Here is an 18,168-nt window from a genome sequence, read left to right on the forward strand (position 1 = left end):
CTGAAGCGAGGCCTTGGCACTCGGTTACCCGCAGCTGAGGGGCCGGGGTACTGCAGTGGCCTCGCGCTCCCCTGCCCTCCCCGCTGCGCGCACATCGGTACCCAGGGCTCGGGCTGCGGGGGCTGTCATGGAGCACTGTCTCACTGGAGCTCAGCTATCGTTTCTCTCTCGTCCTCATACGTACGCTCCTAGTAGAGCCAACTTCTCTGCCTGTTCTGTGACATCTAGAGCTGGGAATTAAGAACAACTAATTGAAAAGAAAAAAGTGACACTAATACCAGGATAAATCTTGACACATTATCAACTTTAGCACGAACTGTTGATGATTAACCGGTACCTAAAGGGGGCACAAGAAGGCTGGAGGGGGACTTTTTATGAGGGCAGATAGTGACAGGACAAGGGGGAATGGCTTTATACTGGAAGAGGGTGGACTTAGATTGGAGACTAGGAAGAAATTCCCTGTGAGGGTGGCGAGGCGCTGTCCCAGGCTGCCCGGAGCAGCTGTGGGTGCCCCATCCCCGGCAGTGTCCAAGGCCAGGCTGGACGGGGCTGGGAGCAGTCTGGGCTGGTGGAAGGTGTCCCTGCCCACGGCAGGGGGATGGAACTAGAGGATTTTGAAGGTTCTTTCCAACCCACACGATTCTTGGATTCTGTGATTTAACTTCAAATTATTTCCTTCCCACTGCTTCAAGAATAGATTCCTCTCCTAAAAATCAGGTACCTGTAACCATAAAGGGGCCACCTTTCAGAGAATGTTTTGCTCCATCAGATATAGTCAAATACGATGCTACTAAAGAGACACTAAGTACCCACCCAGAGAGGGGATGGCACAGGTACGTGGGTTGTCTCCCACAGAGGCTGGACACATGCCCCCACTGTGCTCTCAAGGCAAGGGCTATCGACGCCAGGATCCATGCAGGCTGCAGCCTCCTGCTGGCACGAGATAAGGAGTTGCTATTTGTGCTTCAAAAGGAATAGCAACATTTGGAAATTTTGCTTTCATTTTAGATCAAAATTAAAAACAATCTGTCAACACTTCCTTTGAAATGAAAATTGAGACAAAACACCAAAATGAGTATCGGCATTTAAGAATAACAAAGCGCTTTGTTAATGTTTTCTTTTAAGGTAAAATATTTTGGTTTGACTTTTCCATTTCTATAAACGTGCCATAACTGCTCATGTCATTTTGCAAAAACTACAGTATAGCCCCAAAAAGTATAACAGTGTCTTAGAACTAAAACATTTTCGTCACACTGAAATAATGATGCTGAAATGACATGCCTCTTATTTTAAAGAAAAAAGTGGCATCAGTTGACCTGTTCTGGCAGAAACGTCTTTCCTGAATCCTTCTGAAACCGGTTATTCCCTGCTGTGGTGATCAGAACTGTGCAAAGCAGGTGCCTTCTCAGGGCACACACCTTTGCAGAAATGTCTCCTTCTTCTTCTGCTCAGTGCTTCTAAAGGGCAACTTGTTTTGAATACTGCCTTCCTCACACCTGAGGCTCCGGGTGAAAAACAAGTCTGGTTTTAATCTGAATGATTTTGTAGTTTGTAGGGCAGTCTACAAGAAGCTTTCTGTCCTAGGAATATACCGGGAGGAAGGTGTGAGAAAGCAGCTTGGAAAGAAAACTGCACCGGCACTGGTTTGCCGTGGGCTCTTGGGTTAATATGAGAAAATATGTGGGGATGTGATGTGTGTCAGAGTAGGGGTTAGTGGCTAACCTAGGTAAAGCCTAGAATATTTATCACATCTAAGCATTCTTCTTTTTTTTTTTTTTTTTAAATCTCAGTGTGAGTACTTTTTCAAAATAAAAACCAACTCCCATCTTTCTGTTTTCAAGCCTTTTCTGGATTTAAGGCACCACACGAGAGCTATTCTGATCTTTTGTTATGCCCAAGTCTCCCAGATCTATTAAAAGCCTATTAAAGATTTTTAGTCATTCTCTCAGAGGAGGGAGAGAATTTGTGTCCAAGTGGCTATGACATGCTTCAAAGAAAAAACAAAAACCTTCCTTTCCGAACGGTTCAGGGACACACATTTTTAGCTTTGTTTTATTGTACCATACTTGAGTTTCTGCAGCAATAAACTAAAAAACAAACCACACACAGAAAAGCCCTAACCTCCTTTTGTAAATCCTTCCATGTGTATCGATGTACAATGTTATATGAAGACCTAAGTGGGTCTTGAAACACAGGATTGTTCTTATTTTCTTATTGTTCTCACTGTTCAGATTCTGCTGCATCTCTCTTCTCTTGCTTGATATTGTAGATTCTTTCAAAGCACGCTAATCAATTTTGGTTCAAACTGAATTGCTGTCACACATCAATGAATGAAATTAAGTCAGGTTAGGTCAGGGATCTCTAGATACCTAATCTAAGCTTCATTACTGAAAGCTGCTCCTAGGCCCTACATCATTTTAATCAGCATTGGGCCTATTGATCCGTGCCCGGGTGTTGGGCAGTCTATAATTCTGCAGAAACTTCCACAAGTCTTACGGTCCTAAACCTCGAGAATCAGGTTTGGTAGTTTGTTGTGGAGTTAAAGACCTCCCAGGGCAGTGAGATTAACTCGCCCAGCTGAGCCCCCGCCGCTGGCCGAGACAGGCACCCTCTGTTCCTCTGCTTTCCCCATGTGCTGCTGCTTTTTGCCTGGCATTAGCTGTCCTGGCCGTGCTGTCGCAGGAGAGCCACTGATGGTGTTGAGAACTACCTTTACAAAAATAATAGCCAGGAAACGCAGAACTGCATTTTTTGGGATAGCGCACATCAATCTCTTAAAGAGCCATCAGAATCAGCAATGTATTTTCTGCCCTCTTTTTTGGTTTGTTTTGTGGGGTTTTTTTTGCGAAGAATGTGACATGATTACGGTGCTGTCACTTGGTTTCTAGTTTGTTCTAATTTCTGTTGGTATTTCAGGAACAGGAGAATGTGGAAGTACATAATTATGCCATGCAACCTAGATGTTACTTCTGTATCTTCCTTCAGTACTGACGAATGTGAGCCTAAGTCTTATCCAAACAGTGCTTGATCTGAGTTCCTCAAGTATAAGATCAAGTAGGAAAATAGAGATTTGTCCAATTGCATCATGCCGAACTGGACTCAGATTGTAGGCAGGACCTGGTTTGCTCTCTTTGGAAACTCAAAAAATATGATTTGCAGAAGCCTAAAAGAAACCTAAAATGCCAATCTGAACAAAGCTTTGTGTAAGTTTAGTGCAAGAAACAAACAACCTGGATTGTAAAACAATTTCTCATAATTCCTTAGTTAAATTTTTAAAACCACCACGTCTCCTTTCCTAACAAGGTGATTTTTTTTCATTGTTGATTCTCGGTAAATACTCTACAAGCAGCATTGGGAAATGACACAAAATGAAATCATACTCACTCTGTATGTTCGTATTACAAGGTGTGCCAAACACCTTACAAAGAAGACTAATTATAATTTGTTTCATTAATGAAGAAACGCAGGTATGACAGCCTAACTCATTTGCTTGGCATCGCACAACAAATCAATGATGAAACTGCCTACAGGCTTTTTTGTATTCTAGGCTTATATTTAAATGTTTCTTCTTTGAAAATGAAAGGAAAATAGAATTTGCTGTGAATTGAAATATTTTTCAGTTAGTTGAGGGGATGTGGGTTTCAAAATATGCAAACCTCCCCAACACTGAGCTTCATCCTAAAGGTAGATTTGAAATAATCTTTGTTACCACACAAACATACAAGTCATTTGTGCACTTTCTTTGCTTTATTTCCATAGAAATAATTGTGGTTTTTATTTTATTCCTGTTCCAGGGGATATGGTTCTAGTTGCCTCAGAAACAGGTAGATATTATTTGCATATCTTTAAACATTCTCCCTTAAACAAACCAAACCAAACCAAACCAAAACACAACACGAGTTTTCATTACACCTACATGTCATTGAATTTCCAGGACCTCTTGATGTTCAATGTTTGTGTGTCCCCCCGCCCCACTAATTCAATTTAAAATATCTTTCCTGTAGAAACCCAAAAGGTTTTGGGAGTACATTAGTTGAAAGTCTGGTCTTTTTTCCTCTTACAGGGGGAGGGAGAGAGAGGTGGGGGCTGAAAAATGGGAAGCGTTTTCTCTTACCACTCCTCCTGTGGTAGGAGGGCAGGAGGAGGAGGAAAGAGAGGGAATGTGACTTTATTATTTATTTCTTGTAAGCTGGGGGATGACATCTTGAAAAATTAAAGATTTCTGTCTCTCTGAAAGACTTTTTCAGTGCACATAGAGAGTTTTTATAGTTGGGCTGGTAGATTTATGTACACATTCTTTATCAATGAACGGTATCAAAAAAAGGACTTCAAGAAAGAGAAAGAAGTTAGACAATTTCAGGTGTGGCAGGGCATGCCGGGATTTGAAGACACACCAAACTGTAACACTGAAACTTCTCCATGAATTAGATGTGAGTTTTTCCAGATCATAAGCATCCACAGTCTACTACCGTCTTCAAAACAGAGTCATATTGTCTTGTTTTCTATGATTGTCTGTATTTTGTCATTTGAATTAAAACCTCTTTCAGTGCAAAGATATTTGTACCCAGCATTCTGTCTCATTCTGAAAACATTCTGTCTCTCTTCCCAACATTTTGGCTTTGTCTGGCTAAGGATAGGGAAGCAGGCATGAGCCCACCAAGGGCAGTGACCCCATTAGGCTCACTGGATGCCTTACTGGCTAAGTGGCAGACTTAACACCATTGTGCTGTTTGTCATGCACCACCTATATACCTGTGTAAACTACACAGTGCTGTCATTTTTTAGATTTAGAACAGAATTGCCATCTAGTCTGACCAAATGGAAAGAATTAGAAAAGCTGTTCAACAGTGAAAATTCAATGTTAACATACAGCTGGTTCACTTGTGGATTCTACAATATGAAACAAAGATCTTCCTTCAGTGTCATCCCCAACGTGCTGCAGGTATGTGATAAATGCTACACTTCAGAAAATAAAATACCACCTTTTTTCAAAATAAGAAAGACAAGGATCAGTATGAAACCAGAGGCTGTTTTCCCTATCAGGTAAATCCTGCAGAAACTATCCTCTTAGCTTGTATCACACTTTTAGAGGCAAGACATGAAAGCAGCGGCCCCAGTGGCTTCACCCATCCTCAGAGCAGGGTCTGTGTTACTGAGCAGTGCCAAAGAAACTTGTAACTTGCAAATAGCAAAGGGGCAGAAGGTTGCAGGGCTGCAGGCTCACCAACTGCATCATGCAGCATTGCAATCAAACCTCACCTGTTGCTTTCTGAGTGCAAAGAAGTGGCGTTAAAGTGCTTAATAAAATGGCTGAATTTGTTTTAGTCTACAACAAACTGCTAGTTTATATTTCGGTACAGAATCTAGTCCAAGAATTTACAAAAAGCAATTTTTTTTCCTGCAACTTGCTTTTTTAGTGAAGAAAAGCTCTGTTCTCCCAGTTTTGAATAGTAATTCTAGGTATTTTAAGAATAACTTTTTTTTTTTTTTCAGTTTTAAAAGAACAGGTTAGCATCTCAGCTTTTCAAATCAGCAATTATGGGCTTTATTTTGCTGGGTTTGGTGATACCTGTAAAGGGAACGGGATGTTAAGATGATTGAATTTGCCCTCCTAGGGTTTTTAAAGTAGGTCGTGTAGCTGCGCTAGACTTCAATATGCATGTTTAGACCTTCTAGGCTTGTTTTGGCTGGTGGGATTCTTTAAGAGCAATCATGCTGGGAAATGCTGAAATCCTCAGGAAAAGCTGAAAATTGAGAGCATCTGACCAGCTCTGAGAATTACTACAAAGAGCAAGCTGTGCTGGGGATGTGAGCTAATGGGGTATCTGGAGGGGAAACGCAATCATCTGGGGTATAGAAGTTAAAGAGAAGCTATGCTCTAGGTAAGGTCTGGTCTCCACTTCCCTGTTTTGCTGAAGGTAAGTTAGTATTTTTGTAACTTTAACTGGACTTTGATACCTCTTTTGAAATCATAAAGTGACCCTTGAAGAAAAGGACGTAGGTTAGTCTGTAGTCTGAATTGTGTTGCCCTTTTCTATTATTGGTGAGTCTGCGTGCAGGCTTTGCTGGGGCTGGCTTCAGCCCAGCAGCCACCGCTTGCTTTGAGACTTTCCCCTGTCCTCTGCCAGCTCTTTTCACAACACAGTTCTTCCTGTGTTGCAGAGATTCTTCACTTGCTCCCTGTGTGGAATTCCCACTGATGTTTTGGGGGAGGATATCATGAATGCTGTAGAAAGTGTGTTATTGTCTAATTATAAAAGCAAACTAACAGTTTCGGTTGATAGAGACGTCTAGTGCTAGGAAGGTGCACGTGCTACAGGGGTCTTCAGGCAGGGAGGGTTGTGGCAGCAGAGCTGCAAGGGCAAGATGGCCAGTAATGAAAATTGTTAGCGGTGTTCCTGTCTTCATGATGAACAAAGTGGTCAGAAGAAAATGAAGAGGTAAATTCACCATGGCTTTAATGCAATCTCATGCATTGGGGTTTGTTGGGTTTGATTTATTTATTTTTTTTTTCCTTAGAGGTTTGGGCAAGCTCTGTTTTGTCTCTCTGGTCATTTGTTTGGTTAATGATGCTGGCTGGCTGCAAGGGAACATGTAATGCAGGAGACATGTAAAGAAGTGCCCAGTCCTAGGTATTGTTGAGATTTTTTGTGTAACTGATATCCAGTGGGGAATACCATTTTCCTTTTAAGAAGCTGAGAATCAGTTGGTGGCACAAAACTCAGACAATTCCCCTGTAAAACACTCAGAAGCAGCAGCACTTTAAAGCTGCACTTAAGAAAGCTTCCAGCTACTCTTATTTGGTCAGCAAGAGTCCCAAAATATTAAATCTTGAGGTATCTTTACCTGCTCTAAACCATTTTTGCAGTTTGTAAGAGATTCTTTTCCCAAGCTCCCTGTCATGCCATGGCATAGGAGTGCAGCAGCTCCGCTCTCCTCATGCTCATAGCCACAACCACGGCTCAGCTCTCCGCGCAGGCTAGCGAGGTGACTCAGCCCCCCCCGTCCCACATGCGAGTTGCAGGATTCCGACCGTTAAAATCGGTGTTTGGCACTGCCAGGTGCCTTGAACAGCAAGGCCTGTCCCGTAAGGTCAGTTTGTTAAGTCATGCTGCCACTTTTTCTTCCTTCTGTTGACTAGGTGGAGAGGCTCACAGAGGTTCATTAGCTCCCCTCTGCCTGACCACAGCCTTCACAAAAACCCAGAAATTTCTCAGGTCTGCTTAGTGAAACAAGGATTTCGTACGCCACATCTGGAAGTGTGAAACTTTGAATATCCCTACTAGTATCGTGTAGTCCTCCAACAGAGAAAGGCTTGAAAGGCTTTTGACTTTATAAGCGATTTATTTATTTTTTTTAAATAAAAGTTGGGGTTTCTGTATGATGCAGTTGCTAGCAGAGACCATTATTTGTACACCCTGTGGATCGTTTCCTGCATGAGAAAATCAACACAAGGGGTCAGAGAAGACAGCTTGCAGCATGGGAACGCTTGCTGTGGGTGCCAAGTTCATCTCTTAGCTGTTTGTGATGGTCCACAAAACGTGTCACTTTGCTGTGACATCAAGCAGCATTTCTAAGAAATGTAGCCATGCCAGAGACTTTTTTTGTTGTCAGGCTGGCATCTGGGAGAGTGGATAAGCTAGGACAGCCACTGGCATTACGTTCTATTTAGGGACTCCAAAATGGTACTGCAGAGTCTGTGTTTCCTCTGTAGACAGCTGATCAGTTACTTGCCATCAGTCTCGTGCTGTGCCGGGCCAGCCCTGGCCATGAGAGCAGCCAGGGATGGGCTGGCAGGGGAGGATGGACACCTCTGGGCACATAGCTGCCCACAAGTACAGGCCTCAGGAGGAGACTGGGATGCGATCCGGGTCTGTATCAGGATTTTACCTAATAGTAAACAACTGCAGATGTGCCACTCTGGCCTAGAATAACAGTCGACATCAATCTTTAAATGCTTTATTTACAACTTGTGTGTGTGTGAAATTAGCATTTGACTTCCAGGAACAGCCACTGCATGTCCCTCAGTCCTACCGAGGTGTTGGGGCGGGTGAGCTTGTACGTGCTGGCTGTGGGGCTGGAGCCCCAGCCTCTGCTCCGGGCTCACCTGCCCTGTGCCAGGCTCCCCTCCCGCCGCACCCAGGGACTTTGTCCGGGAAGGAGTGACGAGGGGCTGCCTGCACTTCACCTCCTCTTGTCAGAGCTGCAGCCACAGCGCAGGGTGGGAGCAAAGGCATCATCCCCAGGAAGGCAGGGAGTGTCTGCTGCGTGCGGGGGTGAGGGCCACCGCTGGGCACGAAGGCCCACACAGGAGAGTGTGAGAGGTGGACAGAGTGCAAAAGGGAGACAAGACAGCTCCTTCTGGAGAATAAAAAGGAGAGAAGATAGCATCTTCTCGAGAATAAAAGGGAGACGGGCGTATCTCCGCGGGCACAGCTATCAGGCTGAGGGCGGGGGACGAGCAGCGGCCTCAGCCTAAGGGAGGAAGGCGCACAGGCCCCCTGCGGGGCGGGCAGGCCCCGCCAGTCAGGCGGGAGTTCGGCGTTCCCACCTCTGATCTTATAGGTCGTTTCCGACCTGGACGATCCTGTGAGCCGCCCGCTTCCCTCCCCCGAGGCTCTGCGTGGCGAGGACGGCGGCAGCGCCCGGCCCGGCCCGGCGGGAGCGGGGAGCGCCCCTCACAGCCCTGCCCGCCGCCCCTCGCCGCCCCGCCCGCCGCCTCCCTCAGGGCTGCGCCGCCCCGCCCCCCGCGCGCCACCGCCCCCCGGCGGGAGGGGGGAGGAGGAGGAGGGCGGGCTGTCGGGGCCGCGCACGGGGACGGCCCGGGCGCCATGTTGGAGGGTTGCTGAGCCCGGGGTCTCCGTGTGTGCGCGGCGGCTGCAGCCCGTTTCCTGCGCGGGGCGGGGGGGCTGGAGGAGGGGAGCAGCGCGCAGCGGGGGGGGGGGGCGACGCCCAGGCGGATCATGGATGTCGAGAGGCTGCAGGAGGCTCTGAAAGGTGGTGCCGGGGCTTGCGGCGGGGAGCGGTGGGGTGGGGGCAGCCGTGTCCCCGCGCTGAGGGGGAGACAGGGGTGTCCCCCGCAGCCGAGACCCTCCCGAGGGGGGGGAGCGTCCTTGGCTGAGGGCAGCGGCTCCCTCCGCCGGGGACGAGGGTCGGGGGGCCGCGCTGCGGGGACGGGGCTGCCCGCGTGGGTGGGGAGGGGGGGTCCCGCCGAGGGGGCAGAGGCCCGGGGGCTCCCCACGGGGCAGGGTGAGCCTCGAGTCCCCGCCGCCCCGGCCACCCTCGGCTGGCGGCGAGCAGCGTGAGGCGGAGCGGGGGGGGGGGGGCGGGGGGGAAGGCTGGTGCCCCCCCCCGGCTCCCCTTCTCCCGCAGGCCGGGGCTCCCCGCGCCCCCTGCCCCCGGCCCGGCCCGCCGCGGTGCTGCCCTGCCTGGCCGGCCGCAGCCCAGAGATCTGCCGCCGCCTCTGCTGTAGCAGCTGCTCAGAAGAAGTTGCAAATCAACTTTTGTTACTCGGATGCGTGTAGTTTCTCCGCACGAAAATATTAAGTGTTTTACAGGGCTGGGAAGCTGGTGGAGCTCTTGGGAACAGCTGAAGCATTGTGGAAGCGTGAATATGTTTTTGTGGGAGCTGTGCTGATCGTTAAAGCAAACAGATAGCTAATTATTATGAATTTTTGTTCTGTCCTATCTTCTTTTACCATTTTTTCTGTGTCATTCTCGTACCAACAGATTTTGAGAAGAGAGGGAAGAAGGAAGTGTGTCCAATACTGGATCAGTTTCTTTGTCATGTTGCTAAGACTGGAGAGACGATGTAAGTGGGACTTTTTTGGTGATCTGCAGTTGTGGCTTAAGACATTTCTGCATTTTAAGTTAATGAGGTGCTACCTGGCTCTATCTTACTCTGTAGATTGCTTCTGTGAGCTAAATAAGCTTCCCTTGCCTCCCATTTAATTTTGGATGCGTTAAGTTTTGTTTGTTGCTCATTAGTTTTATCTAATGGGGAGACTTAGATAGGGTTTCCTCAGGGCTATCTGTCGTGTCTCGCTGTTCCTGCTCAGTACAGTAAACCTGTTGCTCTTTCTACATTTCCCGTGACATTCATTTTTGTTAAATGGAAAGTTTAGCTCACTGTTGTAATGTCTGTTGTATAGTGCTGTAGTGTCTGTTGTACACAGTATCTGATAGTATTATTCACATAAAGAGATGAATGGCTCAGAGGGGTTTTTTTCTAGGCTTTGTATACGGTGCTGTGTGCTGATTGCGGCTAAGTGCTTTTGATGGAGAGGGGAGAATCGGTAGGTGCTTTCTGCAGAGGAGACGTATGGGAACAGTAGGTGCTTTCTGCAGAGGAGACGTATGGGAACTACTCTGAATTTCTGTAGTCGCTTGTTTTTCAGCTCGCGCAGGAGTTTCGCTTTTCCTGGGCTCCCTTCCACAGCTCCCCGTCGCGGGTCTCCATCCGAACGGGGGATGTAGCTGGAAGGAGCCGAGCTACGCGCTCCTCGTCAAGGATGAGCGCTGGTGCTGTGCTGGGTGACTTCCTTGCTGGATCACTATTTGGCAGGAAGGGGAAAGGCTTCCCTGGGTGCGTTGCTATAGACTTGCTCACTTTCTGGCTCCCGGGCTGTCTCCTTGTTTTTGAGGCCTAGTGCCAGACTACAGGCTTCAGCAAGAGATAGGTCCTTTTACCAGTGTTTTGTCAGCAAGCAGTGATCGCAGGGGCTTTGTTAGGATTTCTAGAATCCCTCTGACTTGTAAAGGGTTTGGAGGTTTTCATGTTTGTGTGTTTTGTTCGGGTTTTTCTTTTTTTGGTAGCTTGCTAGTACTGCTTGAATTAATCATTTTGAAAGAAAAACAAGTTCTGAAATGTAATTTGCTCCTTGAATAGGAGGCTTTGGCTTAGCAGAAATACACAGCTGTAGCGATATGTTTAAAATATTTTCCCTGTTATGAAATATTTCTTCAGGCTGTTTTTATTGTTTCTGACACTATTATATATATTCCAAAGTAACTTTAAAGAGTGATTGTATAGGGGCAAACTCTTGGGAAAATTCTTTCCTATCTGAAACTTGGAGAATGAATAAACTCCTGACTTTTATTTCCATTTGGGAATTCTAGATTTTTTTTTAAATTATTACTCGATTATTACAAACTATTGCTTAAATCTATCATCTGGAACTTCATGCAGCCTTTTATTTTTCCAGGGTTTTCTCAGGCTTTTTTGGATCTGTAGCTCTCTTCAGCATTCTTGAACCTTTCTGTTGCATTACTTTTTCTTTTTTTTTTTTTTTTAAAACTTCTGATGTGAACATCTGAGATATCTAATACAATCTGGAGACAGACATAAAAATACTGTTCCATAATGTCTAATTTGCTTCCCATTATCTACTGAAGTCTGTATTTCTTCATCGGGTATACTTCTATTTTTACTGATGTGTTATATATTAAAGTAAAGGGAAGAAATAGCCAAAATTAAAATCTCATGGTAAACATTCTTGTAAAGATTGGTAATATGCATTATAAGAACTTAATGTATTTTTAAGCTAGCACAGCTTTACCACTGTAAAAGTGTTTTGGAATACACAAACCTACCAAATACATGTTAATTCAAAGTGAGCTGAATCTTCTCTTATTTCCAGTTACACACAAGTAGCTTTATTTAATAGAAATCCAAAGCAGTAATAAATAGATTGCCTGGGAATGAGATGATGAAATCTAAAATAATAGCTTGTAGTGACATTTATTAAGATTTTTTTTTAAGTTTGGAAGCTCAGTTCAAAAAAAAAAAATGGTTAAGTCAGGGTAATCACACAAATGGTTTGCAGACAATTATTGAAAAACAATGGATCTTACTCAGTCACAGCCTGTTCCTAAAGTAACAAACAAGAAGTAACCATGTAAGTGAGGACCAAGGCAAATAAGGATAAGTGAAATGTGAAGTATCTTTGCCTTCAGTTATTGTTGTTTGTAGGAGCGTTATATAGTGTTCATGGGGATTCTCTCAGCTTTTTAACTTACTCTGTGATGAATGCTGATTTTTCAGATGATACACTGCAGTCTACATCCTGGGTTAAATGTAGGGTGTTCTCACTGCCCACACCCAATACCTCTTCAGGACATGGTTGCAGCAGATCTTGTAACCAATTAGTAAACTTAGTTTGAAAGGGTGCTAATGCAGTAAGTTAAAATGACTTTTAAGGTTCTCATCAAAGCCTGGTGGTGTCATCCGTAGCTTGCTTAACAGATTGAAAACATGGGCTTATGTAAGGCTGTCGGGTATCTCCCTGCCCCTGTTTGTTTCAATGTGCTTGTTCATCTGGGTGAATTATGAACAGGTAGGTGCAGGTTTATGTTAGGCTGTAATTTTACTACTATTTCTCTTGGCAGTAACCTGGGCTAACGCAGCCCTCATGGTACTGTTTCACTTGTGCTTGTGTGCTTGTTCAACTGTTTACGTAGCTGCATGGTATCCTAGAGCAGAAAACTGCTCGCAGTTGTAACTACCTTTCTTTTTGGGAGCATTGTTTCTAACAAGGTTCAGTTTGTTGATCCAGGTTTTGTCCCTGTTAACTGGTATGTCAAATTCCAGTACAACTGCAGAGGTGGTGGTATGGGGAAGAACAAAGGGTGAGAGTTGTATAAGCCAGCAGTGCAACTATGATAAGGCTCCTCAGAGTGTGTCTTTACTGTAATTCAGCGCCTTTTTTATTTACATGGAAGGTCTGGAATAAAAATGTTGCTAAATTTGGTTGTGTTACTAGCTTAGAATGTAGTTGTGTTATCAGTACCTTGCAGTAAAAGCCTGATCATGCAATCATGTGTGTTAACTTCATCTATTTGAAGTTTAAGCTATCTTCTTGTGCAAAGTTAACCATTCACTTCGTTGTTTGCAAGATTATGGCGTGCATTTACAAAAGCCAGTCTAAACTTCCTTTATTATAGGTGAACAGAAGCAAGTTTGTTTGGCTACTTTGAAATATTTTTGTTTTGTAATGGTTGCTATGGTAAGACTTATCCTTATGTGAAATAGGAAGTTTATGGTTCAACCTTTCTTTATCTTGTGTTGAGTCTTAGGACTCTCCCCAGCCTCAGCCACTCACCCCACCCCCCATTTTTCCAGAGGAGTGATGTACTCCTTATTGACTTGACTTTTTACTAAGTTAGTAACGTGGGATTTACTTAGTGAGACCAAGTATAGTCAGGAAAGATAATTATAACCTCCTCTTCTAGTTTGTGAACATGGAGTAAAGTGAAGAGATACAATAAAGTATAAGATAAATTTTTTATCTGAAAGACCTCATTAAAAACAGGTTATGTTTTTGTGCTTGTCTTTTGCTTAAATAATCCACTTGCCTATTTTTCCTGAAGTAGAAATGGCTTTAAGAGATGGTACAAAAATCACAGCACTGCAATATTAGAAGTTAAATGGTTTTTGTCTCCTGAAGGATTCTTTGAGAGTAGATAGAAAGATCATTTATCAATTGTGATCTTGTGTCTTGTATTTAAAACATGTTTTCTCTTACTACTTAGGAAATTTGCTTGGATTTAAAAATCACTCTGCCCCTTCAATAGCAAAAATGTTTCTAAACCATTTATTTAGGTACTTCAACAAGAAAATCCCAATTTGTCAGACTGGAAAGGAAAACTAGAGGCTTTTTTTGTTCTAAAGGGTGAAGTAAAACATAAAAAACCAAAAGCAGTCAAAAACTTCATGTCAGTTTTCTCTGCATTTCCCCTGATCCTGCCCTGGGGCAAGCAACCTATAAAGTGCAGTTTTAATGGCTTACTATAGTGGAAAGTATAATACAGATGTTTACTGACTATGAAGGAATCCAGAAATAAGTAGTGAAGTACCAAAATCCAGAGAAATACGGTATTTAGGCAGAAGTGATTAACTGTAAAATAGTTCTAGGCTTAAGCAGAGAACACTGGCTTGGCCAGGATGTAATGTAGTTATACCAGTTCTTGCCCTGAATGCAGTATAAACAGCCATTAAAATACGTTCTGTTTTTATTTCTTTGTGTAGTCATGTTCTTTCCTTAGAGTTTCCCTGCAAGATCTGAAATAGTAATTTGCACCTCATCTAAGCCTGAAGACAGAACCTCTTCCCCACCGCACCACCACCACCCCCCGTACCTTGAGGACCAACAAAAATGCTTTTCTGCAAAGTTTCTCAAGTCAAGTTTAAAACCTATGGTTGTAGAGCAAATAGGAGCATCTGTAGTATCATCATAGCATAGCCTAAGTTGGAAGGGACTTCTGGAGGTCATCCAGTCAGATCCTGTACTCAAAGGGAGCTAATTCCAAAAATAGTTTAGGTTGCGTAGGGCATTGTGCAGCATTTCTGAAAGTCTCCGGTGATGGCAATTCCACAGCCTCTGTCTCCATTTCACTGCTTAACCATGTGCACTGGGGAGAATGTTCCCCTTGCAGCAACTTGGAGTTACCCATGGAACAACCTGGGACCTCTGACTTGCCCCTCATTTGTGCACCCCTGAAGGGAATCTGTTTCTGTCTTGCTACCCCTTCTGTGGTGAAAGGCAGCACTTGGATTCTGCCACCATAGCTGTCTTTTTTTTTTTTCTTTTTTTTTTTTTTTTTTCGGAAGATACGCTGCCCTACCTGCCTGCCTAGGTTGTGCGCTGCAGCTCTTTAACCAGCTTGGTAGCCTTCTGGTCATCTCGCACTCTCTGCTCTCTTCAGTCTAGCATGTCCCCAAACAGGACACAGTATTGTGGTTGTGGAGTCACAAGTGCCAGGGAGAGGGGTGTAATCACTTTCTGTGATATTGCTGATATAACCCAGTTTGCAGTCGGCCTTTGCCACAGCAAGGGCAGGCTGGCAGGCGTTCAGCTCCGTCTACTAGCACAGGTATTAGTGCCAGTATTGACTGAGCAACATCATTTGTAACTGGTTGCGGATAGACTTTGGACCCTGCTAATCACAACCACTAACTGGGTAGGCCTGATGGTCCGCTGAGTCTGTAGCTATCTGGCTTAGCCACAGAGGTGCTGTGGGAGACTGCTGTGAGTCTTGCTGAGGCTGAATTAACAGTGCCCGCTGATCATCCCTCATTGACGGTCAGGTAGCGCAGAGATGATGTGCTGTTGGTAAATTACATAACTGTAAATGTAAGTTACATAACTGTAATTCTACCAAAGATAATGACAAAAAGTATTTTTGACCCTTTGATACTGTTTTGTGTTTTCTGTGTAGCAGGAAACTTTTTTCTTAATATGTTTTTCAAACACTTTTTTGGAGCACTTTAGCTTTTATATTATTTTGTTACAGCAATAAAACAGTTTGTCAGCTGTAGAAAAGATGTGAGTGGAGATACAGTAGCAGTGAACATGTCTAAGAGTAAGTTCCCCTTCCCAGTTTCAGTGTTTTAATGATGTATTCTGAACTCTTGTATAGTAATTACTTTTCTTATGTTACAGATATGTATATTTTTGTAGCCCTATGTCCTTTATATTATTTCACATGCTTAAATTTAAGTCTACCTCTTTCTATAAAGTGTGTTCTCTGGTTTTATTCAACTAGGAGTTTTGCTGCTTGACAGCTGTATGCTAGTATTTTTTGACTAGCTTGAAAATTTTGTTCTGATTTGGAGGCGAATATTTATCTGAATATCTTGAGAATTATTGGGGGAATGTAATTTATTTAATTAAATAATCATAAAACAATTCTCAAGTTGCCGCCATGATAAATAGAAAAATACTTTCTGGAAGAAGTGTGTGCGCGTGTTTGTTTGTATAGGCCTCTTCCATTTCCATGCTCATAGTGAAGCAAGAGATGTGAGTAAACTTCCTTGCGTTGTTTCCTACTATTATTCTTCACTAACTCCATTCCAGTTAAGTGGCTGGAATTATTCCCCACTAATTCCCATTCCACTGACGCTGTTTTCTGTCTCGTAATCCCTGCACGCCTCCGAAGGACAGGAATCTTGGTTGAAAAGCCTGCTGATTTATTTTTGTCAAAGATAGTTTAGCTTCCTTGGTCTTTTACCTGTATTATAAAAAATTATGTATGTATTAAATGTACAGTTATAGTTCTTCATCTGTATCACAGTTGATTCCTCTGAAATTACTTGCTCCTGCAGGAATTGCATGCTTTTGTAGTATGTTAGTTTAAATGGTGCCACTTAGTATCTGTTGGGAGTGGGATTTATGGTGTAAAGGTCAAACTTTTAACTGCCATTATAAAATGTGCATGAGGAACTGATCCTAATAAACTTGAGTCTCTCTACAATACGCATGTAAGGGAAGACGAAAGTCAAGCTCCTCACAGTCATGCTGATTTTTCAGTAATTGGACTATTTTAACTGCAAATGTAACTGTGTGTGGACTTTGATCTGTAAGTGCATTTTTCTTCCCTGTTGCTGTATACAGTCTGTTCTTGTAAGCATGCTCCCTGATAGTCGTCATGTAGACAGGTCATTTACTTTCCCCAGACAACCACCTGACTATTTATTCTGTAGCAGTTGATACAGTTGTGGGTGCTTCTGATGATCACCTTCAGCAGTAATCTGTTGGCATCCTTCTACTCTCTGAGCTCCCTTCTCCTGCACTGTTTAATGGGATTTGTTCTCATCTTCAGCTTCTGTCAGTTCTTACCTTTACCTCTTCGTAATGTTTCTTCATGACTGCAGTGGCTGCCTCAGTATTACTTCTTCTCTTTTCCAGTGGATGTCAAGTCTCCTGTTCTGTGGTGGCCTCTTGATTGTTACTATTTCATTTGAAGTACTTTCCCAGACATTTGGGTGTTGTTCTGCTCAATATTACACTTCACAGTAGCAAGGATGTTTTTCTGTTTTGACCTAGTAATTGGTGAGCCTCGCTCCTTTTTTGTGCCCACAGGTTTTGGGAAGGTTCATGCTTGATGACACATGTTTTGGGGGGAAGGAACAAGGCAGTGGTGCATGTGGAAGGGAGGTTACAAAGCAGTCTGGTTGTCTTGGGGAGCAGTGGTTTATCCAGTTTGTGAATAAACCAGATGCTGCTGCTTTTCTGCCAAGCTGGTATGTCTCTGCCAGGTCTCAGTTATGGAAATCATACTACTTGAAGACAGTTACAATACTTCCGTGATGGCTACATCTGATGAGGCTTTGCTCAGAAACTGCAATGACACTGGAGCACCTAATGCCTGTGTATTAGGTTGCTGAGGCAGGGTACACCTTGTCAGCCCAAGCTTAGTGTATGTCAGCTTAACTGCCTTGTGTAGAAGCCAACTGGGTGGCTTTTGTTTCTGGTTTTGGAAGGAGTTAGTAATAGAGGTGTGATTTACCTGACCCTAGTAGTACTGCTTTCAGACCTGAGTGCAGCCTGTGTGTTTGTGGGATAATGCATGAATCCTGGCAAGCGTGACAGTACAGTGCAAAGTAAATGCAGATCCAGAAGTACTTGCACAGGGTGCATTTTCCTTAATCTGGTTTCCCAGCTTTATTGCTTAATATAGTAAAGTTTTAATAGTATTATCTCAGTATGGTCTGCTGCTCTTCTGAGGTAACTAGTGGGTATCTGTGCACTTGTCATTTAACAGTGATAACTCCACTTACCAGGTAAGTTACATAATTTCTTTTGTTTATTTAGTTATTCTGTGCAAACTGGTGATAATTGAAACTGCTTCAGTGTCCTGTATTAATAGATAGGTGTAATTTAGTTTGCATATGGAAGTGATGTATTTATATATGCAATTATCTAAACATTAGTTTTATATCACTCAGAGTGATTTTTTTCTATAGGTAGTTACTATAGAGATAGTAATTTTAACTTCCTGCAAGTCCAGGAAGACTTTTGAATGGTGTAATGTTTTTCTTAAATTTTGACTCCTGGGCTTCTGCTATACAGGTTCATTGAGAAAGTGTCATCTCTTTGATGTTTCTGTATTCTGCCTGCATCAGCTCGAGAGTACTATAGAATTATTATTTTTCTGTGCAGTATCTACTGAATGGGATGCACTCTGAATTGTGCTATGAAATTCCTGCAGAATCTCTGTAACAAGGGTGCACAGTAGCACTCTTGAAACGTGCCCTAGTGAACGCTGATCTGTTCAGTCAGATTTGTATCTGCATTGGAAATAAGTAAAATCTAAGAATAATCCACAGGATTCTTAGAGTTGAAATTAACATGGTTGTCTAAATTTCAACAAAATGTCCAATCATGTTGA

General features: G+C 43.6%; 1 protein-coding gene across 1 annotated transcript in view; it reads left to right on the forward strand.

Moving 5' to 3' along the window:
* Positions 1–8,818: 8,818 nt before the first annotated feature.
* Positions 8,819–18,168, forward strand: part of PPP4R2 (protein phosphatase 4 regulatory subunit 2) — a 32,786-nt gene continuing 23,436 nt past the window's right edge. The window contains exons 1-2 of the mRNA XM_055708517.1: positions 8,819–8,997; positions 9,730–9,811. Of these exons, the coding sequence (XP_055564492.1) occupies positions 8,964–8,997; positions 9,730–9,811 (116 nt within the window). The 5' untranslated portion in view covers positions 8,819–8,963. The remainder of the gene's footprint in view (positions 8,998–9,729; positions 9,812–18,168) is intronic.

The sequence above is a fragment of the Falco cherrug genome, chromosome 4 (assembly GCF_023634085.1).
Source record: "Falco cherrug isolate bFalChe1 chromosome 4, bFalChe1.pri, whole genome shotgun sequence".
Taxonomy (NCBI): Eukaryota; Metazoa; Chordata; class Aves; order Falconiformes; family Falconidae; genus Falco; species Falco cherrug.